This window comes from Enoplosus armatus, chromosome 7 (assembly GCF_043641665.1).
Source record: "Enoplosus armatus isolate fEnoArm2 chromosome 7, fEnoArm2.hap1, whole genome shotgun sequence".
Taxonomy (NCBI): domain Eukaryota; kingdom Metazoa; phylum Chordata; class Actinopteri; order Centrarchiformes; family Enoplosidae; genus Enoplosus; species Enoplosus armatus.
In genome coordinates, this window is record NC_092186.1 from 24,887,444 (window position 1) to 24,915,088 (window position 27,645).

The window sequence follows — 27,645 nt, forward strand, 5'->3', positions numbered from 1 at the left end:
CCCTCTCTGATGGCTCTATGGGGCGTCGTCAGCCTCAGCCTTCACTGCTGGGTGTGTTTACGATCTGCAGTAACGGCAGCAGCGGCAACGGCCAGCCTCCCCAATGACAAGCCCGGGGGCCCCCTGGACTGGCTCCTGTCTGACAAAGGGCCCTTCCACCACTCCCCGGAGTACATCGACTTCGTGGAGAAGAACCGGCAAGGTTTCTCCACCAGATACAAGATATACAGGTGAGTCACGACTGCGGGGCCAGGGGGGGCTCCTTTTATAAATGCGTGACGGGTCTCCCAGCAGCCACATCAAACCACGTCTCCGTGGTCGAAAGATCAGCTGATCAGTGTATAAATAAAGGCTGCATGCATAATATGATTATGCTCACGTGTTTACATATAGATTAGTATAACTCACAAAGTCACAGTGTTTTGTCCTTCGCAGCAGCCTGTGCTCGAAAGCACTCAAGAGCTGCACTGTGGGGGGGGGGGCGGCTGGGAGTTGACCACGCCCACACACAAGAGACAGGAAGTGTGTACCATTTCATACCATTTGGCGCAGCCCGTATAGCGCCATCTTCTGTTGTAGAGCGTCTTTGGCTGCAGCCACCAGCCAGTTAGCTTAGCATAGACTGGAAATGGGGGAAACTAGCCTGGGCTGGCTCTGTCCAAAGTCCTTAATAGAAAATAGTCCGGCACACAACCAGATGTACGAACTAAACAGCCTCATATATTTACCGTACAGACAGAAGGGTGGCATATTCCCCCCAAAAGGTTGCTGTTCCTTTACATCTGCTATGTGTGTGTGTGTGTGTCTATATGTTGGATGAATAATCATTCAGCACCGTTCTTGGATGGGGTTTTTTTTCAGAGAGAGCTCCTGCATGTTTTCATTAATACTGGATAATTCCTGTAGGTCCCACAAACCTATTAGCAGTCAGCTGTTGCATGTTTTGAGACGTGTAGCAAGCGGGAAAAGTATAGATTTAGAGACGCCTTCTTCATAATTAATGTGAACCATGAAATTTCGACAACCTCAAGCACCCACCCCGAAATTTGTACCAGTACTCACCTGACCCTCATCAAAGCGCTCAAGTGAAAATGATATTGCTTGCCGTGAAGTGCGCTGCTGTTAAATCAGGTGAAGCTGAATAAATGATGGAGACGAGTAAAGGCAGGGAGCTAGCTTTCATCTGCCCTGGCTGAATTCATTTGGAAATGTCCGCCTGCACACGGGTTGTAATGTGTTTGTGAAGGAACAGATTAAAGTTGGGGACAAGGTCATTCCAAGGGCGTTCATCCTGACGACACTACGTCATAAGGTCATCTGAGACGCTACTGCAGCTGCCGAGGGGTTTTCGCAGCAGTAACAATTTTTACTTTTATTTTAACGTCAGAACGATGTGAAGGAGAAGATGCAACACAACTGCACGTCACGTCATGGTGCACACGGAGGACAATATGCTTTATTGGGGAAAAACCCCATTCATGGTTATTTAGTCGGCAGAATACAATATTTGGCCTGTGCTGTCATGCAGAAAAGGTTTCTCACCGCCGGCGTTCACAAGATACCTGGCAAAAGCCCACACAGAATCGCGTACTCCGCGCAGACATGTTGCCGTCAGCTGGCTGTATATATCAAATTCCGCTGCCTTCCAAACCCTCAGGGAGTCACCCGATCACGAGGTCAACTGAAATATGTTGATTAGCACCAGGAGGGGGGAAAAAAAATGATGATTTGTCATGACAGCGACACAGTCTGAGGTATCGGCATGCGACCAAATTAGTGGCGATCGTGTCATGAATCATATCCTTCCTCGTTTAGGAGGATGTCGTCCGGGCTCCTGGAAAGAGACGGACAGGGTTCCTGACATCTATGGATCGGTGCAAGGATGCTTTATGGCTCCGGCGATCGGTTGCCGCCTTAGAGCTTTGTAATATTTCCTTCTCTGGCAAAAGGCAGCGATCCGTTGGAGCTGAGTGGGATGGGCGGAAAGATTAATAGTCTTATCATGTGGCCAAGTGATTAGTGAGCTCTTAGTACTTATTACTCTGCATTATCACAGAATCCCCTGAGAGGCTTCTGTCAGCTGCAAGGTTGTGTTTGAGGCTCTCTAGATTACCACAATGTGGCATTGATTAATAGTGATGATATTAAAAGGGGGAAAAAAAAAAAAAAAACGAACCTAAAAAAGCAAATAGCCTGTAAATCTTCCTAAATTGAAATTCGTTTGGATTCAGTCCAGTTCGATTTCAGAAAGGAATCTAAGGAAGGCAGGAGGGGTACAGCTGTGTGTAAGCGTCTGTTTTGGTGGGGTGAAATGTGGCGATGATTTTGGGAGCTCACACCTGGAGGTGGCTCATAAAAAATTCAGCAGGGTTGTTTTATTAAAGAAAGTGGGCCCACTGCAATGTTCTCTCAAGGGGGCTCAACGTTGTAGCTGTTCTCCTGCTGTGTAATATATCTCCTTACATTTCCAAATCAAGCTCCGCGCAAAACAAGAAGAGGCGGAGTGATGCACTGTGGCAGTAATTCCCAACCTTTCCGTCTTGTCACGGAAACGTCTGCGACTGCCATTCCCCGCCGCGGCTTGAAAATGCATCTGAGCTGCTCGCAACAGCTCAACCGAAGGCTGATGTTTCCTCCTCTTCAGATAGCTTCATCTGAATAACAGCGACCTGAGAAAATATTTCATACCGTCACCCCGACTGTCAGATTTGACATCAGCACGATGACTTTTTACGCTCACTTTAACTAAAACGGAACGCGGAACTTTTCAGCACGTCAGGGTTCGAGCAGCCGTGCGGACGAGTAAAATCAAAAGTTTGCAGAGTTTGCAGGGCGATTTCTGATTTCTAGGCCAAACGTGTGATTAAAGAATGAGTGAGCAAGACGAAGAATCTGATCAAGTATTCGATGCCAACTTTCAGTGCTTGATAGTGTTTTATATTTGATGCAGCAGACGCATCAAAAAGAATTGAGGTTAAATACCCAGTCCTAGAAGGGGAAAAACAACAGTTTAAAGAATAGCCTCAGATTGATCTTGATTTGGAGGTGGGGAGGGGGGGGGGGGGGTACTGCTCTGTGGAGCTGCAGCTCTGCTCAGCCTTCATGTATCTTAATTCTTTTCCTCCTTTGGTTAGGAATGAATATTCCAGGCTAATCGAACACGAACCTTGCTGCACCTCTCTAGGTTAAACAAGTCTTAGCTGTGTCCAGCGTCCCCGCGCGCTTAATGAGAGGAGCGTGTCAGTTCGCCAGCAAGCATCGCTGTGCACCGACACATAAGGAATTAAAACAACGGGGCCCTAATAATGATCTGCAATTAGTTCGCTCGGCCAAGCGGAAGCGCGTAGGACACCTCCGCGCTTTGAATTGGACTTCGCCAAAAAGGAAAGCAGCTTACGCTTTGCTGTGTAAGAGCCACTTCAAGCACGGTGAACAACAGCAGATTTCCTAAACCACGGGGGAGTCTGCTCTAAAACACTCACCTCAACCCCCTTCAGAGCACCTGCAGACTCCCTCAGCGCTGCTTCTCAACGTCCCACTGCTGCATTCTCACTGATGTCCTTTGTCTCGTCTCCTCTCCCTGAAATTCCCTCGGAGCTTTTTGGCCAATAGGGTCGCGAAAAAAAAAAACGTAATGCATAGTTGTTTTTCCCAATTAAAACACTTTTCTCATGCCCCTGTTTAATCAGAAAAGGTATTGGTCTCCACACTTCCTTATTTTGGAAGTCAGAAGACATTAGAACATTAGGGCAGTCTACCCCCAAATCAGCCCCGTTAATTGCTCCGTTTTTTGTACTCTAGTTCTCACTTTCATTCAATTTGTTAACGCTGAAGGCAATTTTCTCTCCAGTTGAGCTGTCTAGCTAAAGTTTGATTCAATAAAGATCGTAAAAAAGTGTAAAAAGAGGTGACGATTGCACTGTAAATGGAGGGAAGCCTCATTATGGGTTCCCTGTTTCATCCCCATTTCAGGGTTTTTAGAGACACTCGCGTCACGGAGGGCCGGCAGTGTCAGCTGTCGGTGCGCCGGTCTACCGCTTTGGATGGATGGCCATGAAATTTGATTCAGACATTAATGCCCCCCCCCCAATAACTTTGATAATCTCCATAGAGCACCATCATCCGGTTAGTACCTGCAAAACTAATGACATTCTCATCAGCCTCTGATGTACTTTGTGTTCAGTGCTACAGAAAGTAGACAGTGAACATGGTAAACATTATAAATGCTGAACAGCATGTTATAGCATTATCCTTGTGATAATGCCATGCCAAAAATCAAACCCTATAGATTTTTTTAGTGTGCTGCTTTGGCTCGCTCTGACTGCTATACGATATTCACACAGGCTGCCACATTATTGCTAAAAGTTTATAATGCGGATGCTGTAAGAAACAGCTGCACGAATGCACGCGGGAGGATGATGACCTTAAACGGCTTTTCTGGCTTTCAAAAAAAAAGGAGCCATATTATATTATAAACCCCAGCAATAGATCCAAAGACAAAACACGTCATTGTCTCAGCACTTTCTGTGCTGAATGCTACGCGTTGTGGTAACTTGGACGGATAAATCTTACGCTTGTGTTTGTTGTTGTGAATGATCATTTTTGACAGTCCATTTTTGGCTGAGAGGCACGTCAGTCAGTGCAGAAAAGAGGGCAGCGAGTGATTGAAAGTGACAATATTATTTTCTGGTCGGGTCTTCCTCATCTCTGCTGAATCCAAATAAATGCCGAAAGATGGATCGAGAAGATAGATTACCTTCGAGTTACAGCGTTTGAGCTACCTCAGCAATCGCCGAGTGATGGATTCGCGCCGCGTTATCCCTCTGCTCGGTTTCCCGCCTCTTGCTGATTGAAATTGAGAGCATTTTTAACAAGTCCTCTTAAGGAAATAAGAGAGGGTTTACGTTTTTTTTTCATGGATGTCTGTGTGTGTGAGAGAGTGTGTGTGTTTTGGCCATTCGCTGGAGAGCACACCCACCGCTTCCAATGCAAACACAATGTGGGCCTTCCGCCTTCGCCACCTGTCCACAGGAAACGCTGCCAAGGGGAAGCTGCAATATTCGCCGGGGTGAAGGCAGGAGTGTTGACACGTATTTGGCCGCGTCCTGAACATATTGCGTTTGGATGATGCATGTGATTTTATGGGATAAGATTTCATTATAAATATCATTTAACTGTGGAAAATTCATTATGCTCATTAAATATTATTAAACTGCTGAACCATTAGGCCGCGTGCCAGTAAATAAATAGGGATACAAGAAATATCAGAATCACGGCGGCAAAAGGAGTGTTCATGATCTTTATTGAAGTAAAATGACCAATACAGCAATCTAAGAATACTCCAGTCTACACAATTTATTTTGGGGACTTTTCTAAAATCTTTGCTTTTTTTTGTGGACTGTTGGATCATTGTACCAGTTATATAAATGTAACCGTCTGAGGAAATGAGAAACCCTTCTTCTGGAGGCGCCAACAACTCAGACTGTCACGACTGGGCAAGGCATAAAATGAACCCAAACAAAAGTACAACAAAAGTCTTTATTGATAACAAAATAAGCTTGACCAAGCAAGAAATCTCCAAAAAGTAATAAATCAAAATCTACTAACTAACTGGGTAACAAGACATGAAGGACAAGGCGAACTGGCACGAGACAAAGGGAGACGCAGACTGTTTAAACACGAGGTGAGTGAAACACAGGCGGAAACAATCAGGGCGGGGCTGACAATCACAAAGGCGGGAAACGCGAGGGCAGGAAGTCAAGTGGTCTGAAACGGGAGGGAACACAGTTATTACAAAATAAAACAGGAAATGACGAGACAACGTGGCTAAACGAGACAAAAAAACGGTAACTTAACTGAACGCAAATGAGGAGACATGACGGAGACATCTGACATGTGACATAATGCTCTCCCGACAAGACACTGCGTTTTTTTGGGGGGGGGTCACAAGCCAAAAAGTCTGGAAACCAGTTTAATGCATTGTAGTTTACAAAGTCATCGTATGTTTATTAGTAACTAGCTGTCAAATGAATGCAGTGAGAAAAAAAAGTCTCCCTACATGTAGTGGAGTAGTAGCATAAAGTAATTACTTGCTGCCTTCCACCGCTGCAGATGCAGATGTGTTTAACCATCCAAGGAAAAGGGGGCCTCTTTGAATTTGGAGAAAACTGAAAAAGGGGGAAATAGAATACTTTTTCCCACAGACTTACTTTGTGAAAGAGACGTCTGTATATCAGTGGATAATTCTTTTTTTGAGGCACGTCAACTTCCCAGCACGGACACTTAAATATGGTTTTATACATCCGTGGCGCAAATAGTTAAACCGATGAAACCGATGTACCTCGGTGAAAAGGGAGCAATGAAATTGATAATAATAATGACTTAGCTGGTTGTGGGGAGGACTGCAGCCCCTAAAAATCAACTCCGTGGTGAAACCCATTTCATTTTCTCCCCTCTCCCTGCAGGCCGAACCATTTGGCCTATCGGGGGGGTTTAAGATAAGACGGGGCTAGCTTATCGCAGTCAACGATAACTGAAGAAGCGAACGACAGCAGGGATTTCTATACTCTCTCTCTATACCTGTTCTCTGCCCCTCGCGCCCCCCCCCCCCCTCCCTGTGTATTCCTCTTTTTTTTGCACAGAACGTGCTGTGGCTTTGAACTAGTGCTTTCACGCCGCAAAGTGGAACTCAAGAGACACGGTGTCCCATTTGAAGAGGTCATTTATTTGTACGGCATGAAATGAGGTGAAGATTAATAGCTACACTAGACATATCGGAGCAAGAGATTAGTCAAAAGCTTTGTCTGAATACTACAGTGTCAGCAAAAAGGTCAGTGGGTACCACGTATCCTTTTAACACCATTATGCTTACTTCTCTTGCCTGCAGTTTCTGCGGAATATGCGTGTGGATCAGTGTCTTGTTTTCGTGATTTCATAACAGGAAATTAAATCGACGTGCCACCAGCTCGTTCTACCTTTTTTTTTCTTTGTGTGTGTGTGCAGCAGTTGGAGTTCGAGGGGGATTCAGACTTTGTATCATTCAAACATCTGGGCGTCGGAGCTTTCCTCATTACTCCTGGTTTAATGTGATATATACCCTTTCAAAAGGCCACACTCCCCCCATCCATCACCAGCAGCCAAGGTTGTTCAAACCTGTTCTGATTACAGCAGTCAAGCTTTTATTTTGGAGAGAGAAAAGTGCAACGTTTGACGAATGGGGACAACGCAGTTCACATCAATTCGATGAATGTTTATTTCCTGCCACACAATGAAATCTGACCAACAAAAATAACCCCTCAGTCGGGACAATTAATCACGTTCATTTCTACGTGGCTCCTTTGTGGTTTCGGTGCTGATGTGGAAAGGGTTCTGTTTCGTTGCCTCCTAAAAAAGCGTCAGGATGATCAACTTTTAAAATGAGCCTGAATCTGTAAAGGCTCTTTTAAGGAACATTTTCTCCCGTTCCTTTCTTCCCATATAGGCATGATTATCTGAGTAAATTGGGGGCAGTGCCAGGTGGGTAGCAGAAATTGGCACCGCATTCCTGTGGCCTCCCTGAGAAATTTCAGAGTAATCACAACCGATCTGTTATAATTACAGCCGCGATATCTGTCTGTGACTTCATAATGTCTCGTTATGCATTCAGCGCCATGCACATTCGTGACGGAGGGAGAGCGCTCGCAAAAAATAAATACAATCTCGCCCCTGGCCTGATATCAAGAGTCGCACTTTTTTTTTTTTTTTTTTTTTTTAAACATCAAAGATAGTTGTGGTCTTCAAACGGTGTCTTAATTTTGAAAGTACATATTTAATTTGCCCTAGATACAGACGCTGAAATAGGTTATTTCTCTGTAGGTGGGTTTTCATATGTGTTTAGCTGATTTTTCCTCTACATAATGATTTTAAATTAGTACCAACCCACACATGAATAAACATCTGAGTCGTGCGTGTTATCTCCGACTGTTGGTGAAACAGTGGATGAGCCCCGCTGCTCTTAGAAAAGTTAACTTTTGGAGTCAAATAAACCAAAAAACCTTCATAGTGAAACATCCCATTTTAGAGGCACAAGTTTGTCCTTTGTGCCTCTAAAATGAAATGTCAAAGAGTTTTTTTTCCCACCACAAATACACAGAACTCTACTACACTATGTAGGAAAGATGCGGTATACACTGATGCCCATTCATAGCTAGCCATTGTAGTGGCTTAAAACACATTGGTTTCAATGGGCACACACTTTGAAAGCGTCTGAAAACTAGAAAGTTAAAGATGACTGACGAGACGCAGATGGCGTACATATGTTAGAAAGAGTTGTATTAGCTTCACCAAAGTGGGGAAATATGTGGAGGTCCTGGCCCTTTTCCTCTTGTGTGTCTGTTCGAAATGAATCAGAAAGCCTAAGTGTTACAAAACGGACTTTTCTCACTTTTTAATTTCATGTTTCGAACAGTAGATACACTACTAGAGGCACAGCACCAAAAATTATACTTGTGAATTAATCCAAAATTGATGCATTTGTACTAAATAAGCAACAATCAAAAGCTAAATTAGGACAAAACACATCCGACACAGTAATAGCATTCTAAATTGATGGTTTTAGCATTTACTGTGCGGCTTGTCACCGTCAGATTTGATGGAGGTGTTTCCCTGGAAACATAAGCAAACAAACCAATCTCACCTCAAGGCCCATTTAGTTGCTATTCTGCAGCTTCAGATTGTATCACATTATCCTCAGCGGATGGAGTTTGCCCAGGTCGGTGGAAGTACACGGCCATCGCCTTTCATGTGACATCATCATATTTTAGGGCCTTTTAAAACCCAAAGCAGAGGTACAGATTTGGGATTCCTGAGCCGAATGCTCACACCTGAGAGCACGTTTTCTGTAAAGCAAGCTGGTTTTTTTTTACCTCGTATTTCTGATCTCGCGCTGCCTTAGTCGCATGGAGTTTAGCCGTTGGTCCTTCCATCCAATTTGTCACGACGGCAGGTTAGCAGTGGTCAGTAGAGCACAACTTGTAGCGTCGCCTGCTCGGGGCAAGTGGAAGCGCTTTCATCGGAATTAGTTGGATTTTTCCTTTGGGAGGCGCTGAGCTGAACAACCTGGCGTTGCAGCTTACTGGGGTGTATGTGCAAACAACCGCTGGCAACTGCGTGTCTGCTTGGAGGCTTGCATCCAGAGACACGCGGTTGGGGGTTAGCAAGAAATACTTAAAGAAACAAGGCGGTGAATGCAAAGGTGAATGGCTACCTATATATCACATGAGCTTCCCACCAACCTCAGCTGTCCTTGCGCGTGGCACTTGGTACTCGGTGTGCCTTAAATACAGCCTCACAGAGCTGCTGGGCGCGGCTGTAGACTCTCGTCTTGTTTCACGGTGACCAATCCGCAGCATCTCAGCTCCAAACATTATATGGCAGAGCCTCAGCCTCCCAGAAGAAGTAGCTGATTTAGACTCCTGAGGCTTCTTCAAACTAAAATGATCAAAATGAGTTACTTTCTGCTATCGACGTTACTCACCCTGGCTGCACTGTGAGGGCGCCGATGTACTTTGTGTTCCACTTCCAGCTGCCGTGAATGTAACATTACGTTTGACCATTTCCATTTCTGTGATCAGTCTTGTTCTGAAACAACAAATAAGGACGACTTATTTGACTCGTGCAGAGCTATCCGGGTTGAAGGACGCCGTGCACACCTCTCTTCCCAAGACACGCTCTCAGCTCTAAAACGTGTATTGTTTTGCCAAATGTCAGACAAGCAAAGCACAACGTCAGTCTAATTTTAATTCGCGGCAGTGCTCTCTCTCTCTGTCGAGCTGAGCGCGCGCGACCGCAGGTCAAGTGTCTGCGGAGGACATCTTCCCGTGGATATCTTCTGCTAAAAAACACCTAGAACTCTTTGTGTGTGAGTCAAAGCGCTGCCGAATGCGGTATCAGTTCAAAGCGCCGCGTCTTGGGAAAATGTTCGACAAAAATACCAGAAAGAATGCATGCAGTTTTGCTCCAGTTCAGCAAACCATGCTGCCTTTGATACATCTTTTTTTTTTTTTTTTTTTTACTTTCCTTCCCATAATGTATGTCTCAGGCGTCTTTTTACATGAACGCAAGGAAGCCGCTGCAGCTTTAAAGCTGTGAGAGGGAGATAGGCAGGAAGAAAGCATGGCGTTATCGTCTTAAAACCGTCTGATATGAACACATGCAGAGGCACTATAATCACCGAATCATTAGGAACACGTATAAACGAGCCTTTCGTCCGCACCGCTTTTCACAATTTGGCGTGACACGTTGTTTCTCTCGCGTTACAGAGGGGCGTTCTCTATTTGAGCAACGGGGCCGTTTCTTGTTCCACCTTGCGCTTTATTCATTTTGATGTTTCCGACGTACGTCTCTGTCGCGACGGGGCCATTGAGGAAAAAAACATCTGTCGGCTGTAGCGGTAGGAGGAGCACATTTCCATCCCAGCTGATGACTATCACGGCTTCAAATGATGACCGGGTTTTTGTCTGGATGTCTTCCTTCGTCTTCTTCTATCTTCTCATTCTACCTTTTCTCATTCTCTCCTTTCATTTCTCCGTCAATTTCGCCCCAACTTTAGTTCAGGCTGTGTCGGCCCTGGTCGAGGGATTCCTTACATTGAAAAAGCACAGAGTGACCTAATGAATTCAATTTGCGGCTCTCTCGCTCTCTCTCTCTCTCTCTCTCTCTCTCTCTTCTGGTCGTTTATTTCAATCACATACTCAGCTTTAGGCAAATGACGTCCCTATATGATGCTGCTATAAGAGGCAGAGAAGGTGAATATGCTCCCGGCAGGATCGCCTCCTCTACTTTAGTACTTAGGGCTGCCATGATTATTTTTCATTTTCATTTTTTCTTTTTTTTTTTTTTAATAGTAGCTTGTTTAGTTCAACAGTCCGAACCACAAGATAGTCAATTTACAACGATGTGAAAAGCGACAAAGCAAGCAAATCTTTATATTAAAGACACTGGAACTACTGAACGTGACGCGAATTTTTGGCGCATGAAATCACTTAAAAGTTATTATTGACGGAGAAGTAATGAAGAAAATATTGACTTATTGTTTCAGTCCTTACCATACTCTTTCTCCTTTTATTATTTTTTTTTTTCCCCAGGGAGTTTGGGAGATGGAAGGTGAACAACTTGGCAGTGGAAAGGAGAGATTTCTTGGAGTCTCCGTTACCTCTGACTCCTGAGTTCATCAGGAACATTCGACTCCTGGGCCGCAGGCCCGCCACCCAGATGATCACTGACAATCTGATCAGGAAGTATGGGACTCACTTCCTGCTGTCAGCTACGCTGGGAGGTAAACCAAACATCGATTACGTTGTTTAGACATCTTTATAGTGGCACACGTTGACCCTAATTGAACTAATTGAGTACTACGATAACTTGGCCAACTGACTCCGCCAACTCGTTTTCATGTCTACACCTTTTTCATGTCTATCTCAGCGTGTGTTCAATTTCCGATGACAAAAGGAGGCACACTCAAAAATCATCGCCATCTCTGGGACAGTGGGCCCTTGATTTCAGGCAGATTTTTTTTAGCGTCGAAAGCTCTTGTTGTTTTTGAATGTTTCGACTGACTTGATTGAAAACAAGAACCCTGCAAAGAAGGGCTACGTGGATGATAATCATGCTAACAACATCCATACAGCAACAATGCAAACCCAGGTGAAGTCAACATTCAAGAAGAGACAGTAATTAAGGAGAAGTGTTGTTGTTGTTGTTGTTGCTGTAATCAAGCATATAGAGATAATTAAAGTATTATAGAACAGCACTATGAAGGAAAATGTCCTTTTAGGAATTGCTTCGTTCCCAGGCGATACAGGCTTTAGCATAGAATACAATTTGTGTTGATAAAAGCTTTTAGAATCTGCTCTCCCAGGCGTTGCATATGGAAAACAGATGGACGTGTCACAATAACTCAGTCACAGTAAGTAACTGAATAACACATCCCAGCAAAATAATGTGCCACTGGCGGCACAGGTATGGCTCTTCGGAGATGCCTGAATGCATGTAAAAAGCCTGCGCACTGTAACCCCCGCCACTCCCACTCTTCCCAGTCACAGTCACGGCCGTCCCATTTTTAGTTTTTTTCTGCCGTGTGATGAATGGACAAGCATTAATGGTCCTCTGAGTGAAGAGAAAAAAAAAAAAAAAAAAATAGGAAGAAGACTAACTTAAGATGCCAGAGAGAGGCCCAGGCGAAGGCTTGCAAAGCAGATTTGCTTTTTACAGAGCGACACTTGTCAATTACTCCAGACCTGACTCCTGGCTTCGAAAAGAAGGCCGCCGTTGTGAGTGGCTGCATGTAACGCAGCCCCAACAGCTGCCTGAGCTGATGCAGCCCCTCGCTCTGGCCCTCAGCCAGCACTTAGTGGTATGAAGAGAGGGGAATGAGGAGTTTGCCTTGGACTGTCGCCAGATGTACGCCTCTGTGGTTCTGAATGGATTGCCCCCTGTGTTCGGAAACATATGGACTTGATGAAATTAATAAATAGATTGTGATATTAAAGAGGGCGCCCCTCAGCAGCCGGGGGAAGAAAGGCAGGCGGTGGGCAGAGAAACGGCCCTGGAACATTAACTAACACTGCATTATGATGAGAAATGTGATGTGCAGTGTCTTGGGGACTCTCGAGCAAAGAGAGCGTGCTGCGCCGTGGCCCCCTAGACTTATGAAGTGCTGATTGCTATGGTCAGCGGCTACTGATACAGGGGGGGGGGGGCGTAACCCTGACCCTAATTGTGGTCAAGTGTCTTTGCGCTTCAGAGGCTCCTGCGCAGCTGCTCCCGCGCTCTCAGCCACCTGGAGCGTGAGGGCAGGTGGCGGCTTTTGAAATCATGGCAAAGTCTTGTAGATTAATTGGGATGATTAAAAACAAAATGAATAAATAAAAATCATGAGCCACGTGCCAAATGCGGACACTCTTAACTTCATCAACAGAAAACCCAAGCGAAAAAAAAGGCCCGACACCGGCTGGCAACGCCGTTTGAGGAACGGGTGATTTGTGGGAAGTGCGATGCATAAACACCTCGGCATGAGTGGACAAAAATCACTTCAACACTTGTATTAACTCTTTGATTTGACGTGACTGAAGCGCACCTCACGCTTTCGAGGAGATAAAAGCGAGATTGTACTTAATAGCGATAGGCAACGTGCACGCGCATATACATCTGTCCCAAAAAGCACTGTTTTAAACAGTTAAATGTTGTGGGGGGGGGGGGTGGGTGTTTTTTGTGCAGGAGAGGAGGCCTTAACGATATTTGTGGACAAGAGGAAACTGAGTAAGAAAGCAGAGGTGAGCGATTACTCGGGTAACTCCTCCACTGTGACTCTGGAAGCTCTGCACCAGCTGGCCGCCTCCTACTTCATCGACAGGGAGAGCACCCTGCGCAAGCTGCACCACATCCAGATCGCCTCCACCGCCATCAAGGTAACGCCCTCGCGCCTCTATCGCTGAGTTCAAAATGAGCCCACAATCAAGTCAGTATCATATATATATATATATATATAATGATATATGACAATAAGCTGAGATCTTCCAGCGGTAAAAAGCTAGGGGGGCTGTCTCTTCAGCGACTACTGTGTCTCCTGTTTCTTTGGCAACCTTTTGTCACCTTTGTTCCTGTGATATCTTCTCCTCTTCTTCTATTCAAACTAAAAGAAATCTAGTAAATTAAAACATCCTAAAGGAAGTTCTTCCTCTCCTCTGTTTCCATAGCGCTCGCTCACGGTGGGACCTGTTGGGTCTCTGTAATAACATGTATAAAGAGTCGGTCCAGACCTGCTCTGTCTGTAAAGTGTCATGAGATGATTTGGCGCTATGTGAATAATTGAAATGAATATATCTACAGTGACCACTGGAGACATACAGCCAATTCACTTTCACATTCAGCGGTCAGGTCACAGCGCTCACAAAGATTCTTATTCTAAGAAGCTGCCCAGAGAAGCCTCTTGTAAAAACTCTTCTTTGAATGAAAGCAAAGCACAACCACATAGCTGGAAGTGATATGATATGACATTCTGTCCTTTACTAAATATATAAATAGTAGCGCCCCCCGGTAGCTCACCTGGTAGATCACGTACCATATAGGCTGCAGCCAGGGGGTGGGGGGGGTTCTATTCCAAATGAAGTTTCACCACAGTCCACCAGAAATGATATAATGAATTATGCAATTCCAAGTGATTCTAAAAAAAAAAAAAAGTTAAATATAACAATAACAAGGAAGAAAGCCAACATAAATATCATTAAAGAATAATGTGCTAAGTAAGTAATGCTGTTCATTAAGTCGCGCTTCTGCTGCCTCCAGGTGTCATTTGCGGAAGTAGGAAACTGCATCTCTAAAATGTCACACACGTAGTTGTTTCGCTGTTAACGGTTTCCTCGTTACACCGCAACGATCAGCGATGAAAACCAAGCGGAAGACGATGCTTCTTATCAGGCCTGCCCGTGACGAGATACGATCTTCAGCTGCCGGAAGCGCGCCGAGTCCGGAGGAGGCCCACCGGTGATGAGCACATATGGCGAGGGGGGAAGATAAATGAATCTTGCGAAACACGGCTCGTGACAGGTTTCTGCCTCCGGCTGTCACCGCCAGGTAGCATGGGGTTAATAGGGCCACGGAAGGGAGGATGACCCCCCCCCCCCTCCCAGCCTTTTTTCACTCCTCGGAACACCGTGGTAGTCAGCTTGTGAAGTGTGGCTTTCTCTGCTGTAGAAGAACATGAATCAGACTTCCCTGTACTTATATCAAAGCTCTGTCCTCTCACTACATTGTGTTCAGGGAGGGTTGGGTATTTCTTTTTGCAGCTGAGGTGGGCACATCAGAGGTGCAGAGGCAGATGCTTTTGTCTGTTTCATTTCTTGGGAATTAGGGGGTGGGGGGGGGGGGGGGGTTCTGTAGCTACAGAGAGGAAGAGGAGAAGAGAGAGCGAGAGAGTGTGCTTTCATGCTCCAAAGGCAGTCATCTGGCGTAACTGACAGGTAGGAAGTGGAAAGAGGAGAGATTCACCTCCGTCACTGGCAGAAAGCGAGTCAAAGGAGCGGCAGATTCCTCCACACTTGTGCATCGCTTCCACAGGGCGTTGACCCGCAGGAGCAGCGGAACGGATGCAACTAAGCACCCCTCTGCATGAATTTGAAATCGAACAAGTTGAGGAATGAATGAGAGAGGGCCCGTCTCCATGCAAAAGGGGGAAATTGAAGCTCATTTTGGAGGAAAAGCCCGTTACTATTGTGGTGTGCTGGGGATTGGCTGTGGAAATCTGGGCTCCCTTAAAGAAGTCACGGCGCAGAGCGAGAGAGACTGTGATCAGACCGGCTTGTTTGTACCAATGACTAATGATCCCAGTTTGCTTGAGAGCACCTGGGATCGTTTTTGTCACGGTTTGAGAATTTGCTAGACCGAATCGATGGCCGCGTTTTCCCAGCCTGTCTGCACACAGCGGTGAACAAGGAAGCAGCGGGAGTCTCCGGTTTCATACGTTCATCTCGCGGGCAGCCCCTCGATGGCGTTGTGTTCTCATTGCGGTGGGGGAAATACATCAAGGTAGACTGCTACCTTGATCATCTGCGATGACGCTCAAACTAAACGTGCTGTTGCAGCGTATTTCTGGCATGAAAGCACCAAATAGAAGAATTAAATAAGAAGAAACAAGGACTTGAAGCTGCATTAAACATCGCATCAAACGGTTCTCTCAAGGGGGGGTCGCTTGTAGTGAATATTAGATTTTTAGCCTCATTTCGTTTTTTTCCGGGTTTGGTTTGTGTGTGTTCGCTCTCATCAAACCCGTTTTCTAACTGCAGAAAGCAGCACCCACTTCCACCAAACCAAAGCTCTGATAAACACACTGTACGCTGTCCTGGCCGGCGCCACACAGCGTTTTGACGTTCAAAACTTTGTGACTAGCTGGCGAAGGAAGGGTAAGGTCTAAAGCAAGGCGGTTTCCCGTGTTGGACTCACGTTCATCAGGTGGACACAAATACATGAACGCGTCAAGCTGGATGTGTGCGTAGTCAGTCGATTGGGGGAGCGGGAGTAGCTGTGGGTGTTTTTTTTCCCCCCACTCTAAACACCTATTTTCAAACTTTTTAATAACTTCTTACCACAAATCCACTGTGGGAGTCTTGGTTAACTTCTACCCCCTTTTTTTTTTTTTTTTTAATGTGCTTGACCTTTTGTGTTAAAGAGAAATATATTGTCTACAGTGCGCCACATGTCAGTCACCAAATTGACATTGACAAACAAAAAAAACACAATCCTTCCACGTGTTTACTGCCCTCTAGTGGCCCAGAGTCATTTTAATGCAGCTTGTTGTTTTTTTTTTCTTCCTTCAGAGGATGTTAAAGTTTGAGCAGACTATTTCGAGAACCAGCAACATAAATACATGAAATGTGTTTGCCAATATGTGCTAAAGATTTGTCAGCCGCCCTTGTGCTCCCCGCTTCTGTTTAATTGAGTCCGTGAAATACTTTTAGCACTGTAGCACCTGGACTAAAAGTTGAAATCAGAAATAAATATACCAAAGGACGACTCCCAAAGAACTTTTGCTTTCCTGCATTCCCTGTATGCCACGTGCCAAGATACAGGTGGCCAATAATGTCCTATTAAGTATTTTTAATATACCAGAATGTATCTACAGTGAATAGCAGCTGCTATGCGAAGCGGAAATTGAATGCTCTGCTCATCAGTCAGTGTTTTGCCATATGGCGTATCGTATGGCATATCAAATAATTCCTTATGTGGATTCAATATTCATGTGGTCTGAAACCCAGGGTTGTATCTAATTTCCTCACATTCATATCAGCATTAAAATCCCTCGTGAGGGAAACAAGGGATTTATAACGTGATATAAATATTATAGTCGAAGAATTGCACTCAAATTTTCTTCATTTTCCTTTTCCCATTCACACAGGATATTTATTCTTCCTCTCACAAAACCCCCTTTTCTTCTGGATTAGGCTTTTGATTAAAGAGCCCCACGCTGAGTTTTCACTTCCCCGCAGCACCGGCCTCATATGAGTTCCCAAGCCCTTCAAGCCCTCTATGATTGTGTTACTGATCGACTGACCCTCATTGTCTCGCCTCATCCATCTGTCACTTTACACCAACTGTCCTCTGACAAGCCTGACCAGGACAAATCGCTGAACAAAATATGGTGTGCCAGAACCACAAAGGGAGAAAAATGAGAATCAGTTAGATGCTGCCCGCTGCGTCACGGCAAGAAAAAAAGGAGAGTGCTGAAATAAGATCTTTTCTTGCAAATGAAGTGGAAAAAGGGATGCTTTGCTGGGCCTGCTTTGTGGCAAAGGTCAATCGAAAAGTCTTCAATCAGTGAATAGACCAAAAAAAAAGAAAGAAAGCACTCTTACAGCAATTGAAGTTCACCCTAGTTTTTGTACAATTTATTATGTCGAAACTGTTATTACTATTATTATGCTTCTACTTGTTTAAACAGAACACAGAAAGCCATTCCTGTTACATCAGTCACCTTTTTTTCCTCTCAGACTAATTTTGCGTCCAAAATTTAGAAGTACCCCTTGAACGTATTCTTGTGCAAAGAAATCGAACTCAACCGTGCGCTTGTTCTAAAGAGGATGCTGTGGGGAATTTATAAATGAGCTTTTTTTTTTTTTATTTGTTGTTGCCCAGGTGACAGAGACCCGCACAGGTCCTCTTGGATGCAGTAACTATGACAACCTTGACTCCGTAAGCTCCGTGCTGGTTCAGAGCCCTGAAAATAAAGTCCAGCTGCAAGGTTTGTCTGATTTTTTTAACCTCTTTTAATTGCGATTGTCGTGCTGTGTTTTTTTTTTTTTTTACAGACCAACCACCAAGTATATGCACATGGGATAAACACAAGCAACAGCATACAAATATACAGATTTATAGATTTTAGTGAGTCAATCACGAGCTCAGCCAGCAGTATATTGCCACCACTCTCTCACTGTCACTCCCCAAGTTCACAGCTTGATGACGGTACTAAACCTGGCTTGGTTTCACAGGCTTGCAGGTGATCCTTCCAGACTACTTGAGAGAAAGTTTTGTGCAGGCTGCTCTCAGCTACATAGCCTGTAATGGAGAGGGCGAATTTGTCTGCAAGGACAGTGACTGCTGGTGCAGCTGTGACCCCAAGTTCCCGGAGTGCAACTGCCCTTATATGGACATCCAAGCCATGGAGGAGAGCCTGGAGAGGATCACAGAGACCTGGGGGATGCTCTACAAAGAGTTTGAGGAATCAGGTAAGAAAGCCTTCTGGAAAAAAAAAAGAATGGATTCTTGCTCCCTTTCACGTTGCGTGCCTCATCCTAAATGCGGGGGGGGGGGAAATCAAACTTTTGGAATGTAAATCATTCATATGAGAGGGAGTGTTTTATCTGCACCTTTACATCTGAGGGAGGATCCTATGTGTATGTTCCTCCCTATTCCATGATTTATGGGTGAACTATAATAGCTGGTTGTGAATCCTGGGTCCCGGCACACTATCTGCATAAAGCAAATTAACAAGACGACAGGACCGGATTAAAAAAAAAATCAACAGCTTTCGGCTCAGGTAGTTTACAATATGTCTGGAGCAGATTAATCAGCTATAAAACCCATTTATTGCCGGTCCGGCTTTTCATATCACCGGGGAAACGGAGTTTGAGTGGAAGCTCTTAGCATAATGTTTGGTTATTATTGCTGTGCTCGGTCATCCTGCCTTGGTGATTATTACTCAGGTGAAATCAAAATGGCTGTCTTTTTTTTTCTCTCTCTCCCCCCCCCTCCCCCCCTCACTCCTCAGATTTGGCTGAAATATCCCTAAGTGCAATTACTTTCAAAGTTTATGTTTTAATAGCTGGGTGTGAAGTGAGGGCAGGAGCGTGCCCAGAATTCAGACACCCGCAAGTGTCCTGAATGTGCCCTTCAGCGAGGGATATTACGGATTTCTAGCTCGCTGCTTTATCAGCAGACGGGGATGCCAGGAAAGTGGTCTAACCACTGACAAAGATGGAGATCAAACAGTCACTCCGCCTCACTCCCACCAGTACTATTGTTGACCTTGAACCAGATGGGGACAAAAAAAAAAAAAAAAAGGACAGTAGAATCAGATCAGGATGCGTTTCCCATCCAAACAGTTACCTATTGTTTTAGGCAAGGCCCCGTCTGCAGCTCATTATTACAACTGTCCACAAAGGAGATAAATATGGTGATGGTCATGATAGTGATACCTGTGTTAGTAGTAGTACTGATTGTTGCAGTAGTAACACTATCAGGGATGCTATGTTTGGCCCTTTTTTTGAACAATAATATATCCTGGTCCAAATAATTATGATACCTTGCCATAGCTTGCTTTTTGTGCACCCGCTGCGTTTTATAGTGTCCCACAATCCAATGTGCACTGGTCAATTGTTTAATGGAGCGCTGAGGTGATCATTGTCAAGCCATAAATGTCACGTGGCCACATTGCATTTACGAGGTACTTGGTTTCAGGTAAATACATTACATGAACTGGACCCCCATGAAAAAGCCACAGCGGGATACTATTAATGGAAGCCCCGCATAAACAACAAATGTGATCTTGTTACAGCCTCGACATGTCGTAAACACAGGACGAGAAAAGTCAAAGTGACAAATCCATTTGCCAGTTGTCCATCACGTTTTGAAGTAAAATGTCATACAACTCATACAGTACAATCCGGTATCGAGTTATCCAGAAAAGCAGCACAATTACACACACGTCACATGTACGTAGGTGCAAGGCTACACCTGCACATTGGCCCCCAACCCGCAGATGTATTTAAATAGACAATGTCTCGATACAACTCCCAAAGAATTGGGAACATTTTCAGATGTTTAGTTCTACCTTATGTTGCATGCGTTATAAAAAAAACGATGGTGGATGCTAACAGTCGTCCTGGAAAAATAAACGTGGCACTGCTGTATTGACGTTGGACGTGCAACAAATGCACCACGGCTCTCAGTAACAATGCACCTATACAGATCCTACAACAACAGAAAAACATTCATCCCCCCCCCCCCCCCCCCTTCCTCCCTCACTGGCAAATAGAATATCGCATTTTGAGACGATACTGATTCAGTCATAATGCAGGGGGCTTAAAGTTAGCTGGAACACAAAAAGCACACCATTACAATGACCAATATCCCCTTTTTTTTTTTTTCCTGTTGTCACAGATGAATTCAAGGCGTTCTATGCGAGGCTGCCCCAGATCTACTTCATGAACGTGTCAACCATCCAGCACTTGTGGTCAATGGACAACTTGTTCCAGTGGCGATATGAGCAGCTGGAGAACAGCATGCGGGTCCTCTCCAAACGAGCCCAGCGAGTCATCTTCAAGCTCTTCAGTCTCAGTAAAAGATGTCACCGACAGCCACAAGTCCGCCTACCGAGACAACGGTGAGCACAACCGCTGAAAGGCACATTTTTACATTCTCTCCGCGTGTACGTTAACTACGCATCTGATCCCTTTTTTTTTTTTTTTTTGGGGCATAGCTTTAATATTTTTTTTTAGCCAAGGATAACAGTGATCCCGAGTAAACCTACTGCAGCGATGTGTTTACATTAAGGAAGCGTCTTTTTTTTAATGCAGTCTTCCGTTAGTATATCCGTCCCTTTCTGTTTGATCTATAGGAGTTGCAAGGTTCTGCCATTTTTTTGCCCAAAGCTATTGCACATCGAGTCACAGCCTGCAGTTTTCCCTATACACTAATCCAGGGACGTAGCTGGAAGTAAACAAGCCGCCATTGCTGTGGTGGCATTTCACTTGTATACTCTCGCAATACCCCTTTGGTGTATGTGTATCTCTTTAATGCAGCTTTTGCCAAGAAATGTGCAAGAAGACATCCACTGTAAAAGATTTACAGTTTCTTTTTTCAACCAAATTCAGCCCAGTTTTCATTGGCACACATCTTTTCACTGGCTGTTAGAGGAGCTCACCTGGCTTACTGGTCCAGCGGTAAACTTCAGCTTTAGAAATCCACAAGTCTCTGCTCCATTAAATCTTTATTGAGCTTCATGAAAGCTTCATGAAATCATGAAATCTTCATTGCATTTCGCTGGACTTCATCTCCATGAAATCCCTCGGAAAACCAGATTCTTCTGCAGCTATGAAACCAATGCAAAGACGAAAATTGCACTTTTTGTATCTTTCTCAGCTTCGGAGGTTTAGTCATTTCTTGATTCATAGCCTAATTATATGTTAGCAAATTAACTCAGTTCAGTTACTACACTGCAATTTAACATCCACCCTGTCGAGGTGTCAAGTGTTACAGTAGGTTTACTGACTTCACCTGAAGTCTGTGTCATAACCAGTTTCAGACCAGTGTTTAAACTGAAATCAGACTGAATACAACGCTTTGTTCTCATATCCGAATGGTAGCATTTTTTCCCCAAATGACTCATGTGACTGTTCCAAAAATGTCTATTATGTATTTTCTGTTCCGCAATATCTGCGGTCAAGGTTTAGTTTAGGCAACCTGAACTATTTGGTGAAGCAGGGGGAAGACTGCCCTCGGAAAGATCAAGCACGACCAGTGTTGGCTGTTGGACAAGGTCAAGAGGACGGTAGCTTTGACGTCTTTGCTGCTGAGAGAGGACAGCCACTGTTCGCGCCGGGTCACTTGTCGGTGAAAGGTCGTTTTTTTAAGCGTGAGACACCGACGCGGCCATTTTTTTCTGGTCGGGACGGTTTCTGCATTTCAGACCTGTGTTTTAAGACTGACTGTGATTCACACTCACTTCGGACACCTTCCTCCGTTAGAGGGGTTGATCATCACCGTCAGTCACACAAGCAGCCCGATCGACTGAGCTTCCTTCAGCAATGTCTGCACAGCACGTGAATCAACCGGCAGATGAATCTGTCCAGCTCACTCTGTTCGATGTCCTGTCTCTCTCTCTCTCTCTCTCTCTGTTTCTTTTCTTCTTCTTCTTTTTTTCCTTCTGTCTCAGTCTCTCCAACACATCACCAGAACACACATTAATCACTGATCTACGCAGCTGATATTCCCACCCGTTCGCCAGGACAAAGGAGTGGGAGCATCATCGCCCTCATCCAGGCAGTGTTTATCTATGTTATTACCGTTGCGTCAACTGTGAGGCTTTCCCTTTTTCTTTTCCCTCTTCACAGAAATCTCCATGCCATGGTGGGAAGAGATTGAGAATGTTTGTCAGTTTGCCTGGGAGAGAAACGGAAGCTCTCGAAAAAAAAAACAAAAAAAAAAACCCTCACTCTCCCTTTAACATCCTGTTTGAGGCACTTGAGATAGATGAGAGATATGTGATTGATTTTGCTTCCTGAGGGCTACTTTTTTTTTTTTTCTTCTTCTTCTCAGCACTGACAATTATGAGCGACTAAGCCAGTAGAAGCAGCAGTCGGCTTGGCTTTTATTAGGCGGGTAATGATAAGACTGCACAGTACACTTTGTGCTCAAACTTTTGCCATTAGGCATAACGATGCACATTGTCATTCAAGTGATGCTTTCAGTGCTTCTGCTTTAATCAGCTTAGAAAATGCCTTTTGTATGTGTAGCCTTCACCCCCCCCCCCCTCCCCCTCTAAAAAAAAAAGGTGCGGGAATCTTTTTATGTACGCCAAGGTCTTGTCTGAAGGAGTCCTGTCATCTTTGTTTGACTGCTAAAAGAGTGCAATTAAGATTTGACTCTAAAAATGTTGAATAGCTTTTTAATGAACTTGCCGAGGCATTCAGGTAGATCAGGCCAATTTCTTTATCTTTGCAGCCTCACGCTAGAGGGAAAAATGGCCAGAATGTGCCATTATTGCATTGCCTTTACATTTTTCATATTGATTGCTTTTGCTTGCTTCCTTCAGTATTGATTGACTAATTGACCGGTTTTACGCATCTCCATTAATAGCATATATGCGGTACCTCTGGCAGAAGACAAATGAGTTCATAGGAAAGGTTCTGGAAATAGGCACGATTGCGCTTCGTGGGAGCGCCGCTACAGCAGATCTATAGAGAATAAGAATATTTGAAGTAACTGCAGTATAATAGATTGCATTATGATAATGATGCATATATAAAAAAAATATTTATTGTGTACACTATCAAATGCACAAAGACAATGAAAAGTAAAGATTCCAAGACAAAAGCAGGACATTTGTAATATATTTTATCCGAAAATATAAAAACAAAGAAAGGAAAATGACAATATAATAATTGCTAAACCAAGTTAATGTGGTGCACAGCTCGTTCATACCTTTTATGCCTAAATATAAATACGTGGACACCCCTGTCCACATATTTATGCGTCTTTCAGTTTGCCCCTTAATTCCAATTATGCGAAATCTAAATGCTACAGCATACAATGGTATTTTAGACAACAATGTGCTTCCAACTTTTTGGGGAAGGGCCTTTCCTCAACATGACAATGCCCAAAGTCAGGTCCACAAAAAATTGCTTTTTCCCAGTTTGGAGTGCGCTTGTGGCTGCATAGCGTCAAATCCCTGCAGCCAGGTTCCAAAACCTGTAGAGAGCCTGAAACCAGAAGAGTGCAGGCTGACACATTGGCATTCATCTGCAGCTATGACATGTTCATTTATCTCTATTTGGGTGTAATGTTTGGGTGTCCACATTATTTTGGCCATGTGTTGAACGTTACTTCAGTCAAAGCACTATAGTTTAAAGTGCATATAAAGTGGAATCCAATATGGGTTTTATTTTTAAGTCCACCAATCACCAGGAAGTCCCTTTATCTTTTCCCTGATTTCTGAGATAAAACAGAAACCGAGCTTGAGTGTCCTTTTAGTCACTGGCTGAGAGTTGTTTTGACTGGGTTTTTCCCACAAAAAAAAAAAACTGTATATTTGGCTGATTTCATTTTGAAAATACAGAGCTGACTGCTCCCTTAAAAGCAGCACATAAGTTAGAAGACACTGTGATTTACAGCAGTGGTTTGGAGGAAGAGTTGCAGGGAGCAGGAAGGCTGTACACAATCACGCCAGGGAGCTAACAGTACAACTGCAGTCTTGTCTTGGCGACTGCTCTGCTCTGCTGAAGCTGTCGGAGGTGAAATACCTTGCCCACAGGTAGCGGGTGATGGAAAGGAAGAGTCCTTTCGGTTCATTTCCCGTCACTGCTTTTTCCATTAGGGGGTTTTGATATTCAAATCAGTGATTTTTCTGAACTCAGACTTGCTTCCCACTGCCAGCCAAGCACACAATAAGATGGGGATACAGAGGAAGGATGCCCCAAATGTAATCCAGCAAACATTTTCAGATTAGCATAAAGTTTACCACAATACACCCTCATCAAAGAAAAAGGGTTTTTTTTTTTCTGAAAGGAAAGCCAGCGGTATGTACTGTGCATTTCTTCTCTTCAGCGAGCAAAGAGGATAAGAGGCATAAAGGGATCACAGTCGAGAAAGTACTACAGACGGGAATCAAACTCCAGCCCACATGGGGGAATTATATGTATGTCTGAGAGTCAGTTACCCTGCGGCTACAGCGCACTTCTAATATTTATGTCACAAACAGATCAAAGACAACTTTCTCCCTCTCGCTACTGTCTCTCACTTTCTCCTCCTTTTCAAACACCGACGTCTGTGCCCATATTCATTGCATGTGTAACCTACACTCAATCTAGCACACAACAAAAACATGAAAACTGGTATACCTCGCCAGCCCGACTCGATGACATGAAGATATTCCTGCAAACACTAACGATCGCTATGCGTCTTGAGATCATTGTCCTGCAGATAATATCCAACTGCAAAAAAAAAAGGTAGACTGCGGATTCACTTGCTAACCGAGAGTTTTTAGCCGTGCCATTAGAATAAAACTCTATTGTAATTCCAATGAAACCTAGGACAGTCATTTCGAGACGCTGAAACCACTGTGACTGGCAACAGTGACCCTACTGCATTTAAAGTCAAGGTGTCCAGGTTAAAACTAAGCAGAATTTGAACTTGAATGTGGACATTTTCTGGAAAGTTTCAACCTCATGCTGTGGTCTTCATCAGGGGACGGAGCTTAGCGATGGTTCAGTTATCACGTGACCGGAGTAATTTGGTGGAAAAGTGCTTTGGGTGTCTGTGTTATAAACAGTATTTTTATCGTGTAGTGAGTCCAAAGTATGCATTGAAATATATTGATTGAAATGCTGTTGAAATAAAGGTTATTAAAAAAATAAATCTTTCACAGAAACCTTTTGACCTGCAAATCACCTAAACCACGCTTACTTGAATCCTTTCGGGGCCTGTCTGCATGCTTTACATTATGCTGATTACGCTTTATATTTTTAACGAGCAAGCTGTCTGCGCAACCAGACAGGTGTCCTGCACCTAATAAAGCAGCTACCTATTAAACCAAGTCATCTTATAAGCACTGTTCAATAACCACCCCCTCCCTGCCTCTCTCTCCCTCCTCCTTCTTCTGTTTTTTTCTTCCTCCCCTGGTGCAGGCCTCAGTCCTACTGGCTGACTCACTTCCAGTCTCTCCTGTATTGCTCAGAGAACAACCAGCTTGGTGCATTCTCTGAGGAGCTCCACAGCTGCAGCTGCCGATACGAACACAGCCCCTGTCAGCTGCCGCCGCCCTGCTCCGTTGGGGAAGGCTCGGCCTGCGTGGCATGTGCACCAGACAACCACACCCGCTGTGGGAGCTGCAATCCGGGTTTCGCCCTGACGCAGGGGGCCTGCAGGCCCATGGTGGCTGACTCCACGGAGAACTACCTGGGATTTGAAACAGACCTCCAGGATTTGGAGCTGGGCTACCTACTGCAGAGAGCTGACCGCAGGCTCGAGGTAATTTTTCTTTCAGCCATTCTTAATCATGTCAGACTGACTGAGAGCTGAGCTGTCTTTCACAGCAGAAGCCTGGGGAGGATATACTCACTCATGGGAGCCACTCGGCATCACAAAGTCTTGCCCTTCTGACTACTGAGGAAGTTCATAGTTTGTGGTTCATTGATAAGAATAGAGAAAAATATACAAAGTCAATTCAGATTTTGTCGTGATTTGAGTTGCAGATGATGATATATGTTGAGCCAGTCATAGGCTGCGGTCAAATAGTCCAAAAAATGTCCCATTTCTTTTTCTAAAAACCTTTCCTTGACTTCAATGGAAAATGTCATGAGGTCAAGGAAAGATGTGAAGAAGAATTCATAAGGACTCGGGAAAGACTTACACTAGGTTACGTAATTTTGTGATGGTGGATGTCATTGGCGTGGATCTGCCGCGGTCACTTTAAATGTTGCTGCCGCCACAAATTGTGGGACGGCATTATCTCCTTTCCTGTCATAAAGGATGGTCCAGTGTACCCTATGCTTAAGGAGAGAAGAAAGGCACTGAAGCACCTTTCCTTCCTTTCCTCCATCAATACTGTTTTCGTTTCTGTGTGTCTGATAGGTCCACGCAATCTTCATCAGTAATGACATGCGACTCAACAGTTGGTTTGACCCATCTTGGAGGAAGAGGATGCTGCTGACGCTGAAGAGCAACAAGTACAAATCCAACATGGTCCACATGCTGCTGGGGATATCCCTGCAGATCTGCCTTACAAAGAACAGCACCCTGGAGCCTGTCCTTACTCTCTACATCAACCCCTTTGGAGGGAGCCACTCAGAGAGCTGGTACATTCCTGTCAACGAGAACAATTTTCCAGACTGGCAGGCCACCAAGCTGGATCTACCCTTCGAGTGCTATAACTGGACTCTGACGCTGGGGAACAAGTGGAAGACATTCTTTGAAACCATTCATATCTACCTTCGGAGCAGGATAAAGACTCAAGATGGAGTGAATGACAGCATTTATTACGAGCCTTTAGAAATGACAGATCCTGCTCGGAACCTGGGCTACATGAAGATCAACAGCATCCAGGTCTTTGGCTACAGCATGCACTTTGACCCAGAGGCAATCCGTGACTTGATTCTGCAGCTGGACTACCCATATACCCAAGGTTCCCAAGACACGGCCATGCTTCAGCTTTTGGAAATACGAGACCGGGTGAACCGGCTGTCCCCTCCGGGTCAACAGAGGTTGGACCTGTTTGCTTGTCTTCTCAGGCACCGGCTCAAACTGACTGCCAGCGAGGTGGTTCGCATTCATGCCTCCTTACAGGCCTTCGGCTCACGTCTGCCCAATTCAATGGATTACGAGACCACCAAGCTGTGCAGTTAACAGCTGCTTGAAGGAAGGGCTGGACTGTATGTAAATGGCCTGAAGGAGAACTCCTGGACATGGGACTTATGCCCATTGTGGTGCAGATGCTTACAGTTGTGCTCTGTCTTTATGGATTACCAAACTGTATGGTAAATCAGGAGAGAACCAGCTGTGGACAGCTGGAGAATGTACTCATCTGGTTGTTTTGGTTTATGTTTTGTGGCAACTACTTTCAGTGCTATATCATAAAGAATGAGGTGGATCAGTGAGAAAATGCACAACTGTTTCACAAGAACTCTTTAACAAAAGAATTCTATCGTAGAAATTCAGATACTGCTTCATAAAAGTTGAACCATCCTGTTTCAATATGACTCTGCTCATTTATACTGTAAGTACCAATGCCAAATGAATGGACATTTTATGGTAAAAATGATACAGTCTGTTTGTTTGTAATTTTTATATGTTCCTTTGCTTCAGTGACAGTGCACTTTCCATGAAGACCAGAATACATTGGTG

At 44.6% G+C, this 27,645-nt stretch overlaps 1 protein-coding gene across 1 annotated transcript; it reads left to right on the forward strand.

Annotated features, from left to right (window-relative positions):
• brinp3a.2 (bone morphogenetic protein/retinoic acid inducible neural-specific 3a, tandem duplicate 2) lies at positions 1–27,147 on the forward strand. Its single transcript, XM_070908578.1, has 8 exons — positions 1–230; positions 11,124–11,314; positions 13,255–13,445; positions 17,665–17,770; positions 18,018–18,254; positions 20,188–20,410; positions 25,431–25,773; positions 26,377–27,147. Exons 1-8 carry the CDS (start codon positions 10–12, stop codon positions 27,145–27,147), a joined length of 2,283 nt encoding a protein of 760 aa, XP_070764679.1. The 5' UTR covers positions 1–9.
• Positions 27,148–27,645: the final 498 nt, after the last annotated feature.

Coding starts and splice junctions, on each gene's coding strand:
- brinp3a.2 (XM_070908578.1), top strand. CDS start 10: ATGGCTCTATGGGGCGTCGTCAGCCTCAGCCTTCACTGCTGGGTGTGT. Junction 18,255..20,187: donor CAAAGAGTTTGAGGAATCAG/GTAAGAAAGCCT, acceptor CTGTTGTCACAG/ATGAATTCAAGGCGTTCTAT. Junction 20,411..25,430: donor GTCCGCCTACCGAGACAACG/GTGAGCACAACC, acceptor CCCCTGGTGCAG/GCCTCAGTCCTACTGGCTGA.